Here is a 25,293-nt window from a genome sequence, read left to right on the forward strand (position 1 = left end):
TGTATCAGCCCTATCTTTTATCTTTTTTTAAATTTGACTTCTTTTTTAGTGTTGTGTGTCCAAAAAATAATATGAAGTGTAATCATAATTTTAACAATATCTTATCTTGGTTATATATGTCTAGATTTATATATATAAAAAAATTCATTACTGTATTCAAATTTCAGTATTTTGCTTTATATTACTTTTTTAGCTAATCTCGTCGAAGATGCTCTACTAAAAGATAAATATAGATAAGTAAATAAGATGATACCGTAGATGACTAAATAAGATGATACCGCGAGATGGAATTATGCAGCGATTGGAATTTGGAGGTGACCAGAGGCGAGCAGAGTAACAGAATAGAAGAGGTACGATATGAAAGCTAGTGACTAACAAACAAGCAATTCAAAAGTCATATACAGGATACCCCAGAACGATGAGATTATCTTTTATAGCAAATAAAATAAAACTAGCTATGCAGTACAGTTATACAATGTTTACTTTATACAGATATTTTAGTATCAAATTCTATGTGGATAATATACCGTAATACTAGCTTTACTTAGCATTCTCACCACTGGCAAGGGTTCTTTTCTCTTCTTCAACTTGTTCGAGCAATGCCTCTAACTCTGCTTCCGTTAAACCCTCCAAACGTTTCTACACAATTGGCAATGTCTTAGACACAAATCTCGCTTGATAGATATGCTAAAAATTTAACAGGATATTGGTAAAACTGATCAAGACTGCAGTTGAAACCAAGTTTCGATTTTATTATGCAACATTATGCTTTGAAGAAATGAAAAGATTAATCGAAGGTCAAACCAAGATTTCTTCAAGTAACTCAATACAATTGAATTTAATGTAATTTTAGGCTAACAAGAAATGACAGTATAACCAATATTATATAATAAAATGAGATAGGCAAATTTTATCATCATCAGCAGCATCTTATTAGACTCATTTGGACGGAATTAACTGGCAAACTTGTTTGATCCTTTTGCCGGAAAAACCAACTCCATTAATATACTACCCATCATCTAATATCTCCCATCCTTTCATATCATATATAAATTCTTTAATTCATATCTCCATGCCCATATTTATAAATACTTTACATCTGGACAAATGACAATACTTCTTTTGTTTTATTCTCCTTTCCAGAAAGCATTGCGTGATGGAGTGACAATTACGATCTATCTCTGTGTGATCTATATATTCTGTTTGACGCATGTAGTGGTGTGGACATATGGAGGAATCCAATTGACTTATGATAGTCACTATCGGTATTATGTTTTATTTTCTTATCTATATATCAAACATATACACATACAAGTCGGGGGTCTTTGGGAAAATAGCCTCTTCATTCTTTTAAATGAAGGTAAGGTTTGCGCACATCATACCTTCCCCAGACCCTGCTATAAGTGAGATACACTGTGCAGGGTTTTTTGGTTGTCTAGAAAGAAATTATGTAAGTTTATCCAAATACATGAATCCGCAATATGCAATACCACTAAACTACTGCTAAAAAGTATGATGTAGTAATACACAAAACTAAAATATAGCTATACCTCCATGACTTTGTTTTCATAGTCACGTAATTGTTGAGCATAAGTCATTTCCTTGTTGGAGACTCTAAAGATGTAAGTGGATATCCATCCAATAGTTAAACCAAGAACTAAAACCAACTGAACCACATTTCCTGCTTGTAATGGATCAACTCCAAGATACTGCAGAAATGACAAAAAAAAACCACATAATTAAGGTTCTTAACGTCATGTTGAGAAAATTCTCAGTGCAGATTATATCTAATTTGGCAAACAGTTGTATGTAGATGAACGTAGGTGCATCAAATGTTTACCAGATATCCTACAGAAAAACAAAAAAACAACAATGACAAAGTTACCTACAGCAGAAGATAACTAAATTAGTGGGGGGAACTTGAAAATATCAAAAGCCAGGGTCTTCGGGAAAACAAAAACCTCTCTATCTCTCGGAGTAAGGATAAGGACACCCTTCCCGAGGCCTACTTCGAGTAAGACATACTATATATGTTTGGTTTAGTCTCGTATAAAGTTGCAGTAACTAAATATGACATCGAAGAGTAAGAGCAAGTCCAATGCAATGCCATATTTGGTTGCATTTTTATACTTTGGAACCAAGTGCATTAAATGACCACTCTAGACCAATGTCATACTTGAATGCAAAGTTAGTTCAATATTTGCAACCAAAGATGGATAGATTATTTACATGCCTCATCATCAACCAAGTATAAATGGAAGAAAATGAAAAATAGTTACCATCTACATCACCAAATATGGATATATTTGGTTGAATTATTCAACTAGCATTGCAAGTCCAATGTCAATGCTATAATAGCTATAACCAGTACTATAATTTGGAACCAAAAAGTACATTTATGTGCTAAAGTAGAGCTTCTGCTCCAATGCTTGATTCTAAAACAGAACCAACTCACTTCTAATGAAATAGAAAAACTTTATATTGGTGAGGTAGCAAAGATACTTATAATTACATAGGGTTCTAAATATATAGAGCTAAATTTACAATTTTTCACTCCAATGCGTAGCTATACCAAGTATTCATTTATGCATTGGAGTGGTGTTGCAATTTTGGTTCTATAATTTAGCTATAGAACCATAAAGCTAAGCATTGGACTTGATTCAAGTAACATAGTCAGATTAATCCCATAGTCACACTTTTATCTTCCTTTATCATTTGCACAGTGTAGATATGAATCAATTAACATGCAATGACTAGAAAATTGAACAAGTACCAAAGTTAGGAATTAGAATACCTCTAACCCACTTTCTAGGGCGATGCCACCAACTGTAACCCCAACTCCAATCAATATAACATCCTTTCTTGTATATCCAAAGGGTACCTGGAATATATAGTAGACGATGACCATAAATCATACAATTGTGGACTGCTGCATGATCATGACTATTCATCACTAGAGCCACATACATAACGGAGTAGAAGATCAAACTATTAGAGAAAATACATTGTTAAATTGATGTCAAGCACAAAATCAAAACAGTAATTTGTTTTTTTAGTCTTTGAGTTATTATTTATCATTTAGGAATAGAGTGAATTGCAATTCATTAAAACGTATATTAATCCTGGATAGTTTATTAAAAATATTCAGTATGATAGTAGTATAAGAATAAAAAGAACCTGTTTCCTTGTTATTAGGATTTAATGATCAACAGGCACGATTCACCTGTACTGTTCATCTGGCACTAATTACCAAACTGTTCATCTGGCACTATCCACAGTATTGTTATTTTTTTTAAAATCGTCCCTGGCAGCTTGGGAAGGGCTTCACATGGCAGTCACCGCTGCTAGTATTAATGCCACACATAGAAATATACTGGTTATGGTTGGTGATTTAGTGGTGAGATGGGCAGGAGAAAATGTGTTGAAATACCTGTCATTACCATAGGGGGTTTCGATTTTTTAACTAGGCCATGAAGTTTTAGTGCTTACTCTTTGACTCCTCTAAATATAAAGATGAAACTTTTTATTATTTAAAGACTTTGATTACTACTGAATTTGATTTGTTTTTCTTTTGTTATTGGTTCTGATCCAAATCTTTCTCTTCTGCGGTTAAGAAACAGAGTTGGTGGTTCTTCTGGATCACTTTAGGGCAAGTGAATAGCTTACGATATAATCATTAAACCTATCCTTCTTTCTCCTGCATTATAAATCTTGTATGATTTCAGGAACCTTGAGACTTTGAACACAAGAAATAATTTCTATAGTAAGTTCTTTAACTGGATTTAAAAGAAAAATAATTGTTGCTTTTTGGATCATACAGCGGGCCAGCTATGACGTGAAAATGTGTTCTTCGTTAGGTTAATTCAGAATACTATAAAGTTTTTACTCTGTTCCAGACCTTGCAAACAATCTACATTATGGAATAGATGCTTTGGAAATATTTCAATTAGAGCAAAAGTTACAACTTACAATTGTGTTTACCAGACCAAGCTCAGTGAAATATGTTCAAATAGTTCAAAGTTATTCTACGAAACCAGATTGTAACTAATATTAGTTATCCATTAGTAGATAATCATAAATTAAATGCCCAATAGGTAGTTGTTTGTACATACCTTGCCCTGCTTAGTTGGTTCATCATTATTGACGCTAGAATTTGATGGCTCACTGCTTCTGCAAACGGTAGAGATAAACTCGGTTGATATGTTGCTTTGCAACGTACGACTTGGGAATATTGAATTTCTGTTCGAAGATAAGTTTTGTGCAATAATTCTATCTGAAACAAATCAAAATTTTAAGATATAATATTAGCAACACAATATTATGCAAGAATTTCTTAGGGCCCTCCTGCATCGTGCCCATAAAGATTAGAAAGATGATGAAATGACAAAATGCATTTCTTTAAACGTATAAGATCTCTATCTTGAGTTTATTTGCTAGCCACTTGTATAGAACGGTAAAAACAGACAGGGATAATATTATTCATATCTCGTGCTAATGGTAATATGTTTCAAGCTGCAGTAGTAATTTACTATTTTCTATACACAAATAAGATAAAGTCACAGTTCTAGAGATTATATATTTAACATGCACAACATGACAAGTGATGGTCTAGAGTTACAAGTAACAAAAGAAAATTTTAAGGTTGTTGGATTTACAAAACGGGCATACAATGAGTTAAAGCTTGATGCACTCGCAACAAGCATGGTGGACTAGATGTGTAAATCCTAAATATCAATGTGACAATGTGTTAAAACGTTAGTCACTGTAGCATAGTAATATGACAAGGGTTGGAGTGGACTCCCAGAACACAGACCGAATAAACGGAAAAGAAAAGCTAGTAAAGATAACAGATGACTTTGGTCTTTACGTGACAAATATTGACCTTTGTAAATAAGAACAAGGAAGAGTCTATCAATAGCTGATAAATTGCAAGGTTTACACAGCGGGCAGAAACTTAGCCTGTAATGAGGATGGTGTAGCCAAGTTAAGGGAAAGGCTTACGGTGGATAGATAGGAACCTAGAGTCAAGGAAGGGTGTAACAAGCAATGCTTATGGAAGTTGAAAACATGGAAGATCCCAAAAAGGGCAACCTCTTCGAACCATCCAACCTTTACACTGTTTGACAGCAGCAAATTGGTGGAGCTGACTGTGGCCATTACTCGTATATATTATGCAACAATACCAAGATACTTGATAGTACCATGCATAATTATCATTTAATAATATCTATAGTATTATATACAAAGCTAGGGAGCAATAAATGCAAAGACTAACACCACACGGCACACCCATGTGATACACCCATGCCACAAGGACAACAACACTTTAACTATTGTACTTTTAATTGACTCAACTGTAGCTTGACAGGAAGCATGGATGTGCACTGCAGGTAAGGCCATGACTTTAACTATAGTAATTGTACTCCTTGCTCAATAGTGCTCATATGGATGTACTATAAATACATGCATTCTCACAGGTAAAAAGGGGGGCCTCACTAGTATCAAGCATGCTCATAACACACAAAATATTCATCTCTAAATATTCTCTCTCCGGGCTATCACAAGTATTCACTCTTCAAAGCATACAAAATCACATATCTCTCTCATTCTCTACTTATGCTCTTATGTTCCGATCACTGATTATCACGCCGGAGGCGCTTCACGGGACACACCCCCGTGCGGCGTTGTTTTGCAGGTCCCGGGTCTATCTCAAACCACCCAAAGCAATGACAACGGACACATCGACGATAAATGGACTTATCATTTGGCGCGCCAGGAAGGGGACTTTTTTCATTACGAAAAGCCTTCAGCACCTATGCGATTATTTATGCAAAGAAAGCTAACACATGAATCAGTGAAGGAGGGTCGTCAAAAAAAATATATATATAATTATTACAATCTTCACCAAGTGGAAGCGGAGCATCAAGCTATTTCATTTTTACTAGATGGACACTATGCCACTTTTTTGGGTGGGGCACCATGCCACTTTTCAAACGGAGCATCACACCACTTTTCTAAGTGGAGCAACAAGTAACTCTTCAAGCGGGCCACTAAGCCAAACCAAGCACAAAACAACATGCACATATCTCTCAAAAGCACACAAAAAAGCAACATGCAACTATCTCCCGCAAGCAAGCAACAAAAGCATTATGCACATATCATAAAGCAAGCAACAAAAACATCATGCACATATCACAAAAGCAAGCAACAAAAGGATCATGCACATATCACAAAAGCAAGCAACAAAAGCATCATGCACATATCACAAAAGCAAGCAACAAAAACATCATGCATCTCACAAAAGCAAGCAACAAAAGCATCATGCACATATCACAAAAGCATCATGCATCTCACAAAAGCAAGCAACAAAAGCATCATGCACATATCACAAAAGCAAGCAAAAAAGTAGTACAACTATTTTTACAAATTTTGGTCCGCTTTTATTGCAGCAATTAGAAGCATCCACATCCAATGAAGCAAGAATATCAACCTTATGGGTCCTCTCAACAAATTACTCTTATTTAATATGAAGTATGATGGCGGAACAAGCTCATCTCTCTCACGGACACAACTAAACCATTACATACAAATATTATATATTTGGGAGGCACAGGTTCTTTCTTTTTCCATATATTATTATATTCACAATTGTTCGGTCCGGCTCATATATCTATCATGACTACATCTACTTTTTATGTTTCAAATGTCGTTATTATTCATTGACATCTATAACTCTTCACACTTTATCACTTATTTGTCTGGTCATTTGATGCCCTATTAATAATATTGTTAAAATTGTCGCCAACTAGCATCACCCCTCCTGTATACTAATATTAGCCGCTACCTCCATATTAGCCCGCTACCTTCCACTTTATCTTTCTAAGGTTAAAACAGCACCTTCCTCATATCTTTTGTCAAACTATCCCTGTATCTATTAGGCGCGGGCAACTAAACTCTTTTTGAGTATTACATATTTTTAATTGCAACCTTTCAACTATATTTATTTTACTTTGTTTTCTCTCAACAATTGCTTTGTGTCTCTTAAGGATATTAGTTAAAGCAAAATATACATATCACTCAATTTATTTGTCAAAGCAAAAAAAAAAAAACTATAGCTTCAATTCTTAAAAGACAACACGCCACATATTTTATTTTTTATTCTCCGATGCACTATTATAATACTCTGTTATTCAAAAATTTTAAATGCATATTTACATATGCCCATTATCTCAATTATGATTTTCGGCAACAAAAAAAAAAAAAAAAATTCGCATTTTAATACTTAAAAATTGCACATTGCATTTATTAATTCACACTTTTATTTACAAATTTCTATCCAAAAGCAAAAAGCAAAACAAATTTTAGATTCATATTTTCTGAAATTTTGCAAATTACCCTCACTTGGAGAAAATATTACTGCACATTTAATGCATTAAATCAAGGCGTGCAATTTTTACAAATTTATTTACTCTGTCCAATAATATTATTGCAGAAACAATCATTTTAAATATTTCCAGCATATTCCTCACTATTTTCACAATGTGGAGCATAACATCAAATTTAATTTTTTGTCAAATATTTTTATTTTACTCCCCAAATGTTATCCGCTATCACTTGAAACACAAATTATATTATTCTGTAAGCTTCACCTAGAGTTGCAAGTCAGAGCCTGAGTAATTATTTTTTAGTTTTCTCTCCTTTTCTTTTACCCCATTAACACTTCAAAGCAGGCTGATCTTTTAACCTAATCTACGACTACATACATGTTATATCACTTGTACCGCTACCAAACTTATCACGGATTGCTGCTTACAGTTCTGTCCCGCGACGACACCTTTAAGGTCACCCCCTTAAGCTCAAGCCCGTCACTTCAACCTTATTGGACCCGCCACCTTTATTTATGAACATTATAAGAGCAGTAGCACGTCTAAGTTATATACAAGACCCGGGACCGCTAGCCCTACAAGCCTAAAACTGGATTAATGCAGTGCACACCATCCTGATTGCGTCAAATTTGACATGGTTGCTCCTACAAAGCTAGTACAATATTTTCACAGTTGGCCGGGCCCGTTTATCGACAAAGATGATGCAATATTTCTTCACGTGGCTTGAAAAACACAAGACTCTCACCATTCTCAATTAATTCTCAGCATACTGTATTTTATTTTATTACTCTTTTTCTTTCTTTCTTTTGTCCGGACAGAAACAATGAAATAGACACTAGCCTCTTTATTTAGCCTACCAAATGAGTTCAATACTATGCTCTCTCTTTCTTTGCCGCAATGTGCATGGTTCACCAATGTATTCTCCGCTACCGCTATCTCATTTTTTATAAATTATGACAAGCCAGCAACTTATCTTATATATTCTTATTACCTGGGACAAAGCAGGCCACATCTCTTCTTATTATATATATATATCTGCACTTGTGTCACCATAACCGCTATCAGGCTGCTCACACAATCTTCAAATTACCACACTAAAATGCCTTGTATAATAAGCTGGGTCGAATCCCAATAGAGATACACACCCCTGTCCGGGGCCGTAAGCCTTTTGACGTCGCACACTAGCTAAGCAGTATATAACATAGATATACACCACCCGCGACCACATGCCAACATATGTCATCCGTCATCCTGTCCGCGAAGAGTTATATTAATAAAGCATGGTTGTCAAGCCTTTCCATCTCTACTCCTATAATGTTTTCACTTTTCACAAACAGTCAGCGGCCACTTCAGTCAAAAGGCCCGCGACCTCTTTAACCCTTCACATAAGTCACATGATAATCACCATCATCCCGCTTCAACATAATTTTATAACACTTTGTATCTCTCCTTTTCATCTCCTATCATTTTGACACCTATTATTTGGCCCATCTGCCATCTCCTCTCTCACCGACCAACAATCCAAATATTACAATACCCTGACACTTTGCACATGATCATATATTTATATATACCGCGTATATATTTGACCATGTTAAACATTGTACCTGTGTGATATCAGGAAGCTCCTTTTTATTGATTTTAGCAACTACAAAATCTACCATAGACTCCTACCGGGCCCGTAACCTCATCCCGGCCCATCACCTTTATTACTAGCTTGTATAAACAAAGAGTTTCAACAGAATAGCATGTGTCCGCTTCCCCCAATCTTGTGTCCCGCCAAGTCTCAGACACCGCTATCAAATGACTGCATGCGTTAATTATACATCAGACACATGTGTGGTCCGTGTGCAAAATAAACTTTTATCTCTTTTGACATAGGCCAATACATACAAACAACACTGGGGGGCAACCAAGCACAATTTTTTCACAATTTTCTCTTTCCCGAGTGTTGTCCGCAACCAACACTGGGGGGCAACCAAGCACAATTTTTTCACAAAATTTTCTCTTTCCCGAGTGTTGTCCGCAACCAACACTGGGGGGCAACCAAGCACAATTTTTTCACAATTTTCTCTTTCCCGAGTGTTGTCCGCAACCAACACTGGGGGGCAACCAAGAACCAATTTTTTCACAAAATTTTCTTTTTCCGTGTTGCTCGCACCCAACACATGAAAAGCACCCAAACAACTTATTTTTCTTCAAACTTGTCCCAGCTCGATTTTCTTTTTTACTTACTCCTCCCGTCCGCTAAAGCAAATGGAAGGAGTAGGGGGGCAATGATAGTACCATGCATAATTATCATTTAATAATATCTATAGTATTATATACAAAGCTAGGGAGCAATAAATGCAAAGACTAACACCACACGGCACACCCATGTGATACACCCATGCCACAAGGACAACAACACTTTAACTATTGTACTTTTAATTGACTCAACTGTAGCTTGACAGGAAGCATGGATGTGCACTGCAGGTAAGGCCATGACTTTAACTATAGTAATTGTACTCCTTGCTCAATAGTGCTCATATGGATGTACTATAAATACATGCATTCTCACAGGTAAAAAGGGGGGCCTCACTAGTATCAAGCATGCTCATAACACACAAAATATTCATCTCTAAATATTCTCTCTCCGGGCTATCACAAGTATTCACTCTTCAAAGCATACAAAATCACATATCTCTCTCATTCTCTACTTATGCTCTTATGTTCCGATCACTGATTATCACGCCGGAGGCGCTTCACGGGACACACCCCCGTGCGGCGTTGTTTTGCAGGTCCCGGGTCTATCTCAAACCACCCAAAGCAATGACAACGGACACATCGACGATAAATGGACTTATCAATACTCAATACATAAAACATACAACATTCGGACACCCCTCTTATATAATTTCGATGCAATCGCAGTCCAAGAACATACATACATAGATAGACAACAGATGAATTAAAAGCAAAATTATAATAGTAACAAACATATATCAAGATTCAAGAACTCGACTAACCTTTTGTAAAATGGTTACTAGTCCTTGGCCTTTGTTGTAAACATGTAGGAGCCAAGATGCTGGTGGTAATACAAAATCCCTTCCTCAAATTTACATTAAATTCTAAACTTGATAGAGCTGCCATTTCTAAAATCTTTTCTTGCACAATATTGTATATCCTATAAACAACAACCACTTGAGTTCAGACAGAAAGTCACTCAACAACAAGCAAAAAAACACACTTGGGAAACAAGAGCAGGGAAATAGCTAAATTGGGCTGACCCTTAAAGCAGTTTATAATCAGAATTGCAATACTAGTGATGCATCATCAAAAGACCAAACCTTTGATCAATGTGTGTGTGTGTGTGTAATGAAGCAAACAAGAAAGGAAGGGGGTTTAAAAGACATACCCAGATATCAAAAAATGGGAGGAAGGCGTGTTGTGGATTCAGACTTCAGAGGTCCATGGAGTGTTGAAACTTGAAACTGGTGGCTCTGGCTACACCAGCGTGGGGGATATTATTTTTTTTGTTCGGGATAGTTTGATCTGGGAATTGCCAAATTATTTTTTACCTTTTTTTAAACCGTGAAGTATCTAATTTTAGAGGCTTTTCTTAAAAATATCGCTGTAGAAAGGAATTATTAAAACGCAATTTTAATTGCCACGCACATACAACAACTTCCTGTGAAAAATTTCAAATTCTTTTATTTATTTTTTTTGATTTATTTTCTTTAATAATCATTCTATTCGAGAAAAGGATTTCAATCCTTTTAATTGGGTTTGATTTATTTTCAAGACGAAACTTCTTGTTTACCTTTTTCTTTGTTAGAAGTGAATTTATCAGATTTGAGAATCTATCAGTCTTGTGATTTCGACTATCAAATCTATTTTTTTTATTTTCATTCATTTTCGATCCGCTTTATTTCGGTTTTCGACTTGTATTCTCAAGCTATTTTCTCTCATTGGTGAGAAGTTTGCTATCACTTCTTGATTGGTGGATGTTTGGCTTGATGATGAAATTTTACATAAAATTGCATTTCTGGTCGATTACTCCATCATAATATGACGAAGAGAGTATCAATCATTTGACCGGAATGCATAAAGTGGGTAGTGTACATTTTCTTCAAAAATCGTCTAATTGTCTATTCATAAGAACGAGCGATTATAATTTATTATTTGTTCGACTTGATCATTGATGCATGTATTGCATGTTTTTTTATTATTAGATTAACACATTTATTTCAATTCGTCAAAAAAAAAAAAACATTTTTTTCAAAAAAAAAACACAGTTCTGTATGTTTCATTTTTAACATATAATCTACAGTTAAACTTAAACTTTTAAAGAATGATTCAAATTGAATTGAATCTTTTTTTTTTATGGTTAAATACTCTATTTATATTTGACAAATCTCATATTTTCTAAAAAGGAAAATACCATCACAAGAGTCCTTTTATATATTAATTTTTTTGAATATATTATTATGTTCCTTTTCATATATTTTTTATATATCATGATATTCCTTTGTATATAAAATGAGGTTTTAATCTCAACTCCGTCCCAAAATTGAAAATACATATCTTTTTTGAATTTTGACCGGTCAAATTGATTATATTTTTAACCCAAATTAATATTTATTATATAATTGTAAAAAATAAAAAAAATTATAATTTTTTTAAATATAATAAATAAATATATTTTAATATACAATCAAGATCGGCCAAGACTTCTTAAAATTCGAAAGGACTTTTGGGACAAGGAAGTAATTTTCGAAATCCTCCTAAGAAGACAAAAACCATTTGATAGCTACACAGCTTAAAATCATTGCGTAAAAACAAGTCTACCATCACTGTCACTAAAATCAATGGAGCACAAATTTTGTTATTAAAATTAAATTAGTGGATGACAATTGCGATTATGACAGAGTTCAGTTCAATTTCCGAACGAGGGAAAATTCAAACACAGGCTCCTCTATTTTATGGATTATTAAAAAATATAGCAAACAGTTTTTATTTGATTAGATACAATCATACAAACACACACACACGAAAGTCATAAAATTATATTTTTATGATATTTTTTTATATGGATGGAAAAGGGTGAATAGGAATATTCAGTGATGCAAATTTTAAGTCAGAAATATAGTACTTGTTGTCATTTTAAATTTCATATAATACATATTTAATAATCCAATTATATATTATAATTATAATTATAATTTTCATTTATATTGTTGGATCTAAAAATAAATATATTTGATAAAATAGTTATCAAATCTGATATACAATTTTTAAACATTGTTCAGCTTATATATTGAAATTACTGAAACTCATACCAACACTCATAAGAATATTCAAATAGGACACATTAACATTTTAAAGATATGTGAACGACTCACAATCTTGATAATGAGATATTCAATAAGATGTCATTCAAAAAATATGAAATCTAAATTTTATTAAAAATCTGATATATAAAAGAGAGAATGAGAAAGTAAAGGGACTTAATCGAAGAGCAATGAAGATTTAGAAAGCGAAGAAGTGACCGTTAAAATAACGATAGTCGACTCTCAAAATTATATATAATAAAACTTGTAAAAGAACTTTTGTATACTCATAATTGATTTCAATGATTTCATCATTTTTAAGACTAATAACCAACTTTATATATTGATCCCATTTAAGTGACTCGGATAATTAAATAATTAAGCTCTTCATATACTCCCTCTGTCCCATTTAATTGTATACGTTTTTTTTCAACTGTTCGACACACATTTCAATGCTCTTATAAAATATAGTTCCGTAACTTATTTTTGAGATTTTTTTTTCTGATTAAAAATATAACATCCAAACTTTAATTCAGAAAAAAAAAAATTTTAAAAATAAATTACACAACTACACTTTACAGGAGCATTAAAGTGCGTGACTCAAGGGGACGGAGGGAGTAGGGTTATTTGACAAACATCACCACCACATTATTAACAATGACAGGGCGGGAGTTGACGCAATATATTTTCAAAATAAAGGTGCACAAAACAAAAGTAGAATTGCACAGTACTCCTCCTGATAAAATACACGGAACAGTAGTATTTATTACTACCATTCTGAAAAGTGTGAAGTGCAACATATACAACATACACACACAGACAACTAGTCCTCCTAATAATAAAAGGCTCATAATAATTCTTTAGCTGCACAGTTCACAACCACTGCCCACATGCTCTTCCAGCTCCCCCACCACTTTTTTATATTTCAAAATCAAACCGAACCCCCTTATTATCTGTACCCTCTTGTGGGTTCCTTCTCCTGGTTTCACTGACATTCCACACTTCTTTAGCACCCCTTTTTTCACTTTCTTGTTTAAAAATTCAATCTTTAATGTTCTTGACTAATCTTAAATCTGAATACTCCAACCCCTTGTTTTGTTTATGCATTTTTCTTGGTTTCCTCGTTTGATCTCTGGCCTTCTTCTGCTCTTCAGTCAAAGGTATATTTATTTTGTTTTTGTTTCTTTCCAACTGTTTTCTGTTCTTGGTTTTTATATTCTTTTGTGTGTGTTTATTTATGGTATTTTTGTTTACTGTTTGGTTGTGATGTTGATTGGGAGCTGAGATGTTGGTCTATTAAAATGGGTATTGTTAGTTCTTCCAACTTTATAGCTATAAATGAGTAGTTTTTTTGTATTCTGTGTCTGTGTGTATTTGGTTCTTTAGTATTTCGAAATGTTGGCAATGTAGATGATGGTGATTGAGAGCTCAGATGCTGGTTTCTTGAAATGGGTATTATTAGTTAATGATTTTTTTTAATGTGTGGGCTTTTTGATGATTAAGCTGATTCCAATGGAATGGGTGATTAGATTTTACATTTGATTGGTTTGCTTTTGGGATTTATGAGGGTTTGTCTTACTTTATTGATTTTTCAGATGAACTGATTTCCTTTATATAGGATTAGGTGGTAGTACAAAATTGTTTGTAATCTGAAGAAATTTTATTAATCTATTGGTATCAGAAGCTGTGAAATTTTATCGTGTTGTTGGGTAGAGAACTTAATAGAATAGGAGTATATGTTAGGGTGGATTTGAAGCAAAGCTGGAAAAATGATAAAACAAGTCAGTTTGTTAAATGCGTTTAAGTGCCCAAGTTGCAGGTTCTAAGTTTTTCTAGTATTTTATAAGTGATTATATGCAGGTCTCTATGCTTTGCCTTCTGAATTTATCTTGTAGTGTTGATAAAACCGAAACATTGTTTGCAGATTGACATTGTGATGCACAATTGAATCTTTTAGCTAAACAATCAGATGGAAAAGAGAAACTGGTTATGGAAGAAGAAATCTTCTGAGAAAAGTCCAGGAGATACAGACAGTTCAGGATCGATTTCTTCACATTCTGAGCGATACTCAGGCGAACAGGTATTGAATTATATTTCAGTGTCCAGGACTTATTAAGATAGCTTTTACATACATGAGTGTTTTTTTATATTATGTGTATGTGTATATAGAGGGGTATATGTTACATTTTGGTTCTTTGCAATTCATTTGCTGATTCTGCAAACTTATTTTGTAAGTGCTGAAACAGGCATTTGCTGTTATATAATATGAAAGTGGATATTGATCAGTCAATGTTGTAAATGAACAAACTCCATCAAGTATGTTTTAAGACCCCATTGGAAGGTCACTATGATTCACCTAGGAGGCAGATGCATAAACAAATAATCAAAATTATGCCGATCTTGTATCTGACCAAAAGATATAAGATTTAACATATTCTTGCCACCGATACCTCTGCCACTATTTTGTTTTCAGCATAAGCAGTTTTGTGTCCTTGATGGTTGCTGTGCTAGCGTAATATGATTTACTTGTAATAGAACCTTAAAGAGTTATTAAGTTACCCAGGAGTATTCATCATCGAATGCTCTTGTTTTAGTTCTATTATTAATAATGTGTCACAGGCTGGCTTCCTCATGCCTGCATTTCTACCTTCATTGTGGTTGAGCCACAATGTACAAGCCTTCGTAATTGATCTGTTGCTTCTATCTCAAAGAAGTTTATAAAAGCTTATGGAACCAGTGATTCTCTATTAGGATGCATCTCCAGGTGAGGTAGCCATTTTGAGATGGCAGTTTATGCATTCTAAACAAGGTAAACTGGCCACATATCCTTTTGAGGCGGACATCTGATTTTTCAATGTGAATTACAATTGGGTAAAACTGTAATACTCTGTAAGACCTAGATACATGATCTGATGATCGTTAGTGAGATGTTAAAAACATACTCCGTATGAAATTGTCTATTTGAAGTGACATAGATACTTTTTTGATGTACAACAAATAAGGGGTGCGTGAATGATGACCGCAAATGCAATTATAGTTTCTATAATCTAGTTCTTTAAAAGTATGTTGCTGTGGGTGTTCTATGCCTAGTGACATTCTAGGGATTTTTGAGTTATTTAGGACTGATAGGCAGAAGAGCTATGGAAAGAAGAGTGTATAGTACTTTAAAGACTGAGAATCTGAATAATTCTATTATTTAAAAACAATCAATATAATGCAGTGTAAACCTGTAAAAACAAAATTATGTTGCAGGCACTTCTTGTTAAATCCCCAATAATGTCAATCCACTTAAAGATTGCGAATTCTGAGTTCTAATGCAATTGGATGCAGAACATGACCTTTTATGATATTGGTCCTGTCTATGAAATGAGCACATATCAGCTGGCTAAACTGCTCTAAAAAGTTCTCTGTTTTTTGCCTTTATGCTTTACCCTGACACTTGATCTGTCCTCTCTTATTCTCTTTTGTACTGCAGGAGACACTAAAGGAATACTCAAATCTTTTTTCTCAATCACCAGAAGTCACCTCAAAAGTTACAGTTTCAAATGGAGAAGTTAATGATGGTATTAAGATTCTAACAGAGAAACTATCGGCTGCCCTTGTAAATGTTGGTGCCAAAGAAGACTTGGTTAAGCAGCATGCTAAAGTCGCTGAAGAAGCTATTGCAGGTCAGTTTGTTTTTTATGATACTATAAATAGCTATTTGTACTTTTTAGCACGGTGCTGTGCCCACCATTTTTTTGTTTAAGGCTATTCAATCAGTTAATTAAGATTGCTACTTGTAACAAAAATTGTGGACTTAAAATTTTATAGTGAAACTGATAACTTCATGGTAAAGCTATGCTTGAACAAACAATTCAACCAGTATTTTTGACACTTTATTAAGTTGATTCCTATTTACATTTATGTCTAATATACATACATTTAGGCTGGGAGAAGGCAGAAAATGAAGTGTCGATCCTGAAACAGCAACTTGAGGCAGCAGTTCAGCAGAATTTGGGTCTGGAAGTTAGAGTGAACCATCTTGATGGTGCTCTCAAAGAATGTGTCAGGCAGCTAAGACAAGCAAAAGAAGAACAAGAGCAGAGAATCCATGAAGCTTTAACAGAAAAATCTAATGAATGGGAAACCACAAGATATGAGCTTGAAAGCGAGCTTCTAGAGCTCCAAAACCAGGTCCAGGAAGTTAAAGATAATGGTCCTATTTGTATTGATCCTGGTGTTCAGCACAAGCTGGAGTCGATAGAGAAGGAAAATGCATTCCTCAAATCTGAACTTGAATCTCTGTCGGAGGAGTTGGAAATTAGAACCATTGAGAGGGACCTGAGCACACAAGCAGCGGAAATGGCTAGCAAGCAGCAGTTAGAGAGCATAAAGAAGGTTGCAAAGCTTGAGGCTGAGTGCCGGAGGCTGCAAGCTGGAGTACGGAAGTCATTAATGGTTAACGAGCAGAAGTCCCCAGCTGCGTCTTCCCTTTCTGTTGAATCTCTGGCAGATAGTCAATCGGATAATGGTGAACGGATTAAAACTCTGGATGCTGATGTGTACAGGACAAGTGGAATAGATACCAATGCTGGTGATAAAGGCTGCTCTGACTCATGGGCATCAGCCTTAATTGCGGAGCTTGATCACTTTAAGGCTGAAAAGACTTCAAATAAAAATCTAACATCCTGTTCTCCTGACATTGACATTATGGATGATTTTTTGGAAATGGAGAGACTTGCTGCACTTCCCGAGCCTGAGAGTAAAACCTGTGAGGTTGAATCAGAATCTGTTTCCTGTCAAACAAATGATACGGAAAGCTCGTTGAGGGATGAAGTAAAAACCACATACCAACGTGTTGCTGAATTGGAAAATAACTTGCTGCAGATTGAAGCTGAGAAAGAATCTATTGCTTGTCGAGCAAATGAAACTGAGAACATGTTGAGGGCTGAACTAGATACCATGACTCAACGTGTTGCTGTATTGGAAGATAAGCTGGAGAAGATAGAAGCCGAGAAATCTGAACTGGTGAAATCCTTGATTGCAAGTACTGAATCTGTTGATCTTTCTAAAGCACAGCTAAAAGAAACTGAGACCAGGCTAGAACAGTTGCAGAAGGAGCTTAATGCGATGAATGAGTCAAAAGAGTTGCTTGAATATCAACTCGTTGGTATGGAAGTGGAGATACGTACTATGTCTAAGGAGGTTGATACCTTGCACTTAGACGTTAAAAAAGAGCAAAATATATCAGCGGAAATGGTACTCAAGTGTCGAGATTTGGAGGACGAGCTAACTAGAAGAACCCAGGAAGTAGAGCTTCATCAGGCAAAAAGTTCGGATAGTGACGTGAAACTAAATCAGGTCAGCACTTGATGACTTGCAATCATAGTTCACATTGCATATATGAAATCTTGCTTACAAATTCAAAGTTTCCCTAAAACATGCTATACATACATAATTATTATAGATAATAAATTCGGTAGTGCTGAGAGGGCTTATATTACAAATACTTGATAAGCACTTGATAGAACTCATAAAACCTCCAAGACTCTGAATGTGATGTCAGTTGATAAATTTTTATGGGTGGACATGAATAATGTTCAATAAAATTTTTTTGCAGGAGGACCTCGTTGTAGCGGCTGACAAACTTGCAGAGTGCCAAAAAACAATAGCATCTCTTGGGAGACAGCTAAAGTCTTTAGCAACATTAGAAGACTTCTTGACTGACACACCAAATGTACCTCGACTACGTAGAGGGGAATCTTCGGTGCCTCCAGCAGTTGGAGCAGAGCCATGGAAGCTGCACTCCAACGAATCATTTCTGCCAAAGCGTGACCCAAGTTCAGAACTATCTGCAGAAACTCCGACTCCTCTAGTGAATGGTTATAATAAAGAATCACCAGTGTCTGCCTCATCATCAAGTTCCTCGGATGCTTCACTAAATCATATTAGTTCTGGTAAGAGCAAAAGTGGTTTTGGAAAATTATTTTCACGTAGTAAGAGCGGCGTACAACTTGGAAATCATCAAGGACTAAATTGAGAGAATAGAATGTAGAATTAAGGCATGTGATCGTAGCGATGTGGGGGCATTGTGCACTGATTACGGTTTTTATGACACCTATTCAGGACTTGCTGATTAAATACTTCTTAGTCGGCTTAGTTTTAGTTTGTAAATTGGTGGGAATGAAGCCTCTGTTATACAAGACTGTCTTAATTGTTTTCAAGAAATTTGATATTTTAGCTTATTGTTAGTGGCTTTGTTTGGCGTGTGAAAGTGACAGAGGTTTACTCTTGTGCAGCAGTAAGCTTTCAATTTATATGAAGTCCTTAGCTTATTATTTTTACCAAAGGATAACTGTGAACACAATTGATCCAACATGTTTATTCTGTCCCAGTGTGAGATTTCAGAATTTATGATTTTATATTTTAGGTAATGAATGACCTGAAATAGTTGTGGTCACAGGTTAATATTTTGGTTTCTTTATGCATTTGGGTCATATATGGACTGCCTTTTTAGTTTTTAGGCTAGACCGGAGCTCCAATCTGACCTACTTCAAAATTATCAGTCTTTTAAATTCACCTAAACCATAGCATCTGAATTTATGATCATTTGTGCGTTCTAATATAAAATTGAAGGAGTAATATGGAATATTACAGGATATTCCCTAATACTGTAGTAATTATTCAGGGATGTGGGAGGTGAATGCAGCCAATTACGAAGCTTTCAGAGCCAGTTATAACCATCTGATGAAAGGTATGCACACATCAGAGAAGTGTTCCCGACGCTCGTTTCTTTACGGTTTTTTCATTACTTAACACACATTTCAAGCAGCATATAAAATATGATTTCATAATTTATTTTAAAAATTGTCTTTTATTATTTAAATATTAAATTTTTATTCAGAAGTTTTTTTAAAAATAATTTATGAAAAATACATTTTATAGGAGTTTTAATATTACGTGTCAAGCCCGTTTTCGGGACAAAATCTAAGAGAGAGAGTAGTGTTTATAAAATTTGTAGGCGTTTGATTCATGATTAATTGATTATCCGCTTCGTTTTTTCAATAGGCACTAATTTATTTATATTTCTTGAAAAATCTACCCTATTATGCTCTAGACGGGATAACTGATTACGTTATTTACGAATGTCTTTTGATCGAGTAGACTAGTAGAAAGACACAACAATAAGTAGATATAAAGATATCTAGATAATATATAGAGACAGGTCGAGATTAGAGAAGAGAAATCTGAAAAATCCGAGCTGGCAAGATAATGGGACCCAGGATACACTGAGACAAGAGCGAAAGATGTGGTGGTGAGTAGAAGGAGGCTGCCCCACACAAGTCCAGCTGGCAATGCATGTAAGGTGAATCTAGATTGCGGGGAATAGCAGCCCCTTATCAACTGCTTAAAACAAACAAAATACTCTTCTTATTTTACTCCCATTTATTCCTCTCCCACTAAAATTTAATATCTTTCATTATTTCCCCTCTCTCTCTCCCTCAAATCTCTCCTCTCTCCTCTCTTTCTCTCTGTGACTTGAGCTTTGAAGCGCCATGTGTTCTATTGCCACAGCTGCAGCTCTATCTCTGCCGATATCATTTTCCCCATATTCCAAGTCTATTTCCAAAAGGGTACGTTCTTAGCTCTCTTGTTAGTTATGCATGTGTGATTTATGTTTAAACATATAGTATATTGCATTTTAATTATTTGCTGAATTTTGAGGATTCTTGGCAATAGAGTTAATTACTTAATGTATCTAATTAGTATAGAGAAGCACAGTAACATGAATCAGGATAACATTGTAGTTTATAGTTAGTTGACTAGTCAGGTTGTTATGAATTCAACTAATTACAAGATTTGAACTTGGAATCACTTGCTCAAATGTATGATATAGGTGAAGCTCGTGTGGTAATGACTTCTGTTAATGTTACAAACTCGAAAGGAGTGTGGAACCTAGACCCGGTTTTTTACTTGTATCTTGTTGAAGACTACCCGTAGCCCTGAGATGAAAGCAGGATTACCTTGATAGAGGTTTAAGTCATTGATATAGTGCACTATAACAAAATTTCATCAATTGTATGAGAAGATATTGTTTCTAGGTTGCGTAAAAAGGAGCAAAATAAGTATTACCCTTGTGGTATGCTGTATATGTTAAAATGTGGTGTCACAGAAAAATGATCAAATATGATAAGAATACATCCGCAGAAAGATGGAGGTGGGAAACGATTGAATAAGATTGTTAATGATCCGTTGAGATGGTTTGAACACTAGGAACTGCAGTGATATTTGAAAATAGTTTGATTTTGTTACTGGACAGATCTTGGCCACCTCTTTTAAAGGAAGCGTAGTGTATGAAATGGAAACAGAATTAGTAAAAATAATAACTTCTCAATTTAAGCAGAAAAAGCCTTCTGAGTTGCAGTGTAATTTAATCCGAATTATTTATTTATCTACTGTTGACTAATTGGATGAGTGATACAGGGTTTCAAAGCTGGATTCCGTGTGTTTGCTATATTAGGGGATGAAAATGGTGTAGTGGATAAAAAAAACCCTTGGGGTGCTATCTTTGAAGTAGAACAACCGAGGTTTAAAGTCACTCACGTTCGAGGGAAGTTTGTGGATGTAAATGAAGCTCTGGAAGTGGCTAGATTTGATATACAGTATTGTGATTGGCGGGCTCGGCAGGATCTACTTACAATCATGCTTCTTCATGAAAAGGTATATACCACTTCTACATAATTGATACTTCATATTATGTAGTAATTCCAGATACAACTTTGGTAGAACGATTCTAAAATATTTTGTGTATTTTGTTACAGAACTCCCTTACATCAACTTTACATATAGTAGCAGAATCTGAATTAGTGTTTTATACATGTTTCTGCATTCTATGATATTTGAATTTTTCATGCATATAGATAATAGATGTTAGTCGAGTTTTTTCTCACACAGAGTTGTGTGTAGGTTGTTGATGTATTAAACCCTCTGGCCCGAGAATACAAATCCATTGGCACTGTTAAAAAGGAACTTGCAGAGCTCCAACAAGAGCTTGCACAAGCACACAGACAGGTGTGTAAACTAATGGCCTATCAGTTCTTGCTTTTCATTCTGATATTTATAAGGGACAAGCACATTCAGCAGCAAGGAAAAAATCTCAGTTGACTTTAATATGAGCTACTTTACTGTTAAACGGTTCTTGGTTATGCAGAGAATTTATCAATTTATTCATAATAATTGCAGGTCCATATATCTGAAGCACGGGTTGGTGCTGCTGTAGATAAGCTAGCTTACATGGAAGAACTGGTGAATGATAGGCTGTTACAAGATAGAAGTGTAACAGAGACCGATGGAATATCCCCTTCTCCCAGTACTTCTGCAGAGAGTTTGGAGACTGTTAAGAAAAAGATGCCCAGGAAAAGTCTGAATGTGGCTGGTCCAGTTCAACCTTACCATTCTCGTCTAAAGAATTTTTGGTATCCAGTGGCCTTTACTTCAGACCTCAAAGATGACACTATGGTAAGTCGTCTTTTCTTTAATCATAGTGCCTGGCTCTGACTGTGCATATGTTTTCATAACAATGACGTACTAGCCTTGCCAAATTAAAAAAAAAAAAAATAAGAATCTGACACACACTGAGGGTAGATTGCCTTTTAAGTTTCTCATTGCTTATTGGTTAAGAACTTTGTTACTGCTTTTGCTTCAGATCCCGATTGATTGTTTTGAACAACCTTGGGTCTTATTTCGGGGAAAAGATGGAAAACCAGGATGCATAAAGAACACATGTGCACACAGAGCATGTCCTCTTGATCTTGGTTCAATCAACGAGGGTAGAATTCAATGCCCATATCATGGTAAGAGGGGCAGCAAATCTTGGAAGTTTGTAAACGTATTGGCAAACTTCATTTATATATATTTGGATAAAATAATTTTAATGAACATCCTTGTTGAGATACTTAATTTCTAAAACGTTAAATAAATTGATTCCAGGATGGGAATATGCAACAGATGGCACTTGCGAGAAAATGCCATCAACGAAGTTTGTTAATGTGAAGTTAAAGGCATTGCCATGCTTTGAGCAAGAAGGAATGATATGGATTTGGCCCGGTAGTGATCCTCCTGCAGCCACTATTCCCTCATTACAGCCTCCTCCAGGTTTTAAGATACATGCTGAGGTTAGTTTACATGATACCTTACAAAGTGAAATACATTGTGCCTCTCTAATTGCTTTATAGGAGATCTAATTATGATATTATTTTAATATCCCTGATCTTGGCAGATTGTAATGGAACTTCCAGTGGAACACGGGCTCCTCTTAGATAACCTCTTGGATCTTGCACATGCACCTTTCACTCACACTTCAACATTTGCAAAGGGATGGAGTGTTCCAAGGTTTGTACTACATTCTATAAACATTATTAGTACAAATATATGTGATCGAAGGAGAGAATTTAACTGTTACACTCAGTTCACCCTTAATTTTTTTAAGCTTTTAAACTCTGAAGCCTCTGTGAACATTGGACATAAGGTAATTATAAAATAAATTATCATAACTAGGGGGAAAGTGTTGTGTCTAGCAATACAGAAGCTGCCCCTTTTTGGGAGTTCTTTTCCTTCCCTGTAGCTTTCACCGTGTTCTTTTTTTTTTTTAATTTACAAGCTGAATAGAAAGTGTAGCGGAAACAATCTTGTCCAACTTATTTATAGAATTTTTGATATAATGACCTACCAATATGGGTAATATCCCAAGCTGCCACAGGTTCAAAAGTTAGTACTTACAGATGTTACATGCTTGTTTCAGTCTGGTGAAATTCTTGACACCTGCATCTGGTCTTCAAGGATACTGGGACCCCTATCCAATAGATATGGAATTTAAGCCACCTTGTATAGTGTTATCAACAATCGGAATTTCAAAACCAGGGAAATTGGAGGGTCAGAGCACCAGCCAGTGTGCTACACACCTTCACCAACTTCACGTCTGCTTGCCATCATCTAAGAACAAGACAAGGTTATTATACAGAATGTCCCTGGATTTTGCTCCCATACTCCAGTACGTTCCTTTCATCGATCACTTGTGGAAGCATTTTGCAGAAAAGGTAAACTTCTTTCTTATCTAGTAACTAGTAGTATAAAATGCAGTAGCATCTGGAATAAGCTTATGACACTGAAATACGTAGTTTGGTTACTCATCAATTACCAAGCATTTAACTTGCTGAGGGGTGCACAGAAATCTAAATCTTCCAGACACATGTCTTTACTGAACCCTTTACCACTCGAAAAGATGGGTATCTACTAGGCTACGATGCTAGAATAAGAGAAATTTGAGCATGACATTTCATGGTCTTAATAATGTTCTTACAACAATCGATTTGAATCCAGTAGAACCAAACATGCTTGTTTGATTTTCTTACTAAGCAAAAGGACTGGATCTAACAAAACATGCTGGCAAAGAACTAATGTTGATTTTCAACAGGTTCTAAATGAGGATTTACGGCTTGTACTTGGGCAACAAGACAGAATGATTAACGGAGAAAATGTATGGAATATGCCAGTATCCTACGATAAGCTAGGAGTAAGATACAGATTATGGAGAGATGCTGTTGAGCGCGGAGTCAAACAATTACCCTTCAGCAGTTAATCTAGAAGCTACATTTTTTCAGTTGACCTAACTCCTTTATACTGTGTTTTTGCAAACCACCGATCATCTTAACTGAACAGAACTTCAGGTGATCAACAACTCCTATTAACAGTTTTGCACAGTAATGTTTTCCTTTGCCAAGGAAACTATACTGAATTCTTCACCTGAGAGAATATCGAGGCGATTCTAAGGAGGAAACATACAGTTGATGGTGCTGCACACCAGCCAACCCTGTAATATATGAGAATCTGCACATTACCTTTTCTTTTTTGAGTACAGTTCACCTCTGACATTTTTTTTTCTTATCAAAAAAATTTCACCTAAAAATTGCTTGATAGGCTTGTGGCAAGAAATGTCATCTGTATGATATCCAATTGTTTTTGGCATTTGAAATAAGAAATCAGCAAGAACCTTGTGATTCATTATATATTAGTACTTCATACTTCATAGACATGGTTCCTTCTTGAAAAAGCAAGGAAAGTGCTATTCTTTTTATAAATTTATTCTATTATTTCATATATGTGCAAAAGGTCAGGGTGTCTGGACTTGAAATACGCATGTCAATAGCATACGTTCAGCGGCAAAAAATATGCTAGACAGTTTAATCTTAAGTTTTTCATATGTATACGGGATATTATGGTATCAAAAAGTTGTAGAATTTTTCACTAACATTTTTTTATCGCCAGACGCATGCTATTATTATTCATATGTTCCGAATCTGTCATGTGCAAAATGGAATACAATGGGTTGCAATTAAAACTTTTGTTATAAGAAACGTTCTAGTTGCATTTGTTTCAACTTGTTTTCAAATTTTTTATATGTTTCTGTGTTGTGTAATAAAATTGCGTTCTTCCAAGTTTCTTCTGAGGTTAGAAAGTTTATAAACTACATCAATCCAAATTACAGAAAATTATCTGACAAAAAAATACAGAAAATTATAATTAGAAATTAAATATCGGTATATGAATAAGATTAT

The 25,293-nt window shown here is 35.0% G+C and overlaps 3 protein-coding genes across 6 annotated transcripts; 2 read left to right on the top strand and 1 right to left on the bottom strand.

The window, feature by feature from the left end:
- Nucleotides 1-406: 406 nt before the first annotated feature.
- LOC108215601 (uncharacterized) lies at nt 407-10,955 on the bottom strand. 2 transcript variants are annotated; one of them, XM_017388110.2, is made up of 6 exons: nt 10,783-10,955; nt 10,394-10,551; nt 4,113-4,273; nt 2,795-2,881; nt 1,551-1,709; nt 407-639 (listed from the first exon to the last, which is right to left on the bottom strand). In XM_017388110.2, the coding sequence occupies exons 2-6, from the start codon at nt 10,515-10,517 to the stop codon at nt 541-543; spliced, it is 630 nt and encodes a 209-aa protein (XP_017243599.1). In that variant the 5' UTR covers nt 10,518-10,551; nt 10,783-10,955; the 3' UTR covers nt 407-540. The 2 variants fall into 2 exon arrangements, with proteins under 2 accessions (XP_017243599.1, XP_063948566.1); XM_064092496.1 differs by lacking the exon at nt 10,783-10,955 and adding an exon at nt 10,655-10,774.
- Nucleotides 10,956-13,522: 2,567 nt separating this feature from the next.
- LOC108219543 (filament-like plant protein) lies at nt 13,523-18,937 on the top strand. 3 transcript variants are annotated; one of them, XM_017393038.2, is made up of 5 exons: nt 13,523-13,857; nt 14,622-14,777; nt 16,173-16,365; nt 16,626-18,040; nt 18,300-18,937. In XM_017393038.2, the coding sequence occupies exons 2-5, from the start codon at nt 14,667-14,669 to the stop codon at nt 18,717-18,719; spliced, it is 2,139 nt and encodes a 712-aa protein (XP_017248527.1). In that variant the 5' UTR covers nt 13,523-13,857; nt 14,622-14,666; the 3' UTR covers nt 18,720-18,937. The 3 variants fall into 3 exon arrangements, with proteins under 3 accessions (XP_017248527.1, XP_017248528.1, XP_017248529.1); XM_017393039.2 differs by lacking the exon at nt 13,523-13,857 and adding an exon at nt 13,900-14,002; XM_017393040.2 differs by lacking the exon at nt 13,523-13,857 and adding an exon at nt 14,021-14,149.
- A 1,180-nt stretch (nt 18,938-20,117) lies between these two features.
- Nucleotides 20,118-24,739, top strand: LOC108219296 (chlorophyllide a oxygenase, chloroplastic). The gene is made up of 9 exons (XM_017392665.2): nt 20,118-20,313; nt 21,164-21,400; nt 21,647-21,751; nt 21,923-22,198; nt 22,386-22,533; nt 22,670-22,854; nt 22,959-23,071; nt 23,481-23,775; nt 24,153-24,739. The coding sequence occupies exons 1-9, from the start codon at nt 20,236-20,238 to the stop codon at nt 24,315-24,317; spliced, it is 1,602 nt and encodes a 533-aa protein (XP_017248154.1). The 5' UTR covers nt 20,118-20,235; the 3' UTR covers nt 24,318-24,739.
- The last annotated feature ends 554 nt before the right edge of the window (nt 24,740-25,293 follow it).

The sequence above is a fragment of the Daucus carota genome, chromosome 4, assembly GCF_001625215.2.
Source record: "Daucus carota subsp. sativus chromosome 4, DH1 v3.0, whole genome shotgun sequence".
NCBI lineage: Eukaryota > Viridiplantae > Streptophyta > Magnoliopsida > Apiales > Apiaceae > Daucus > Daucus carota.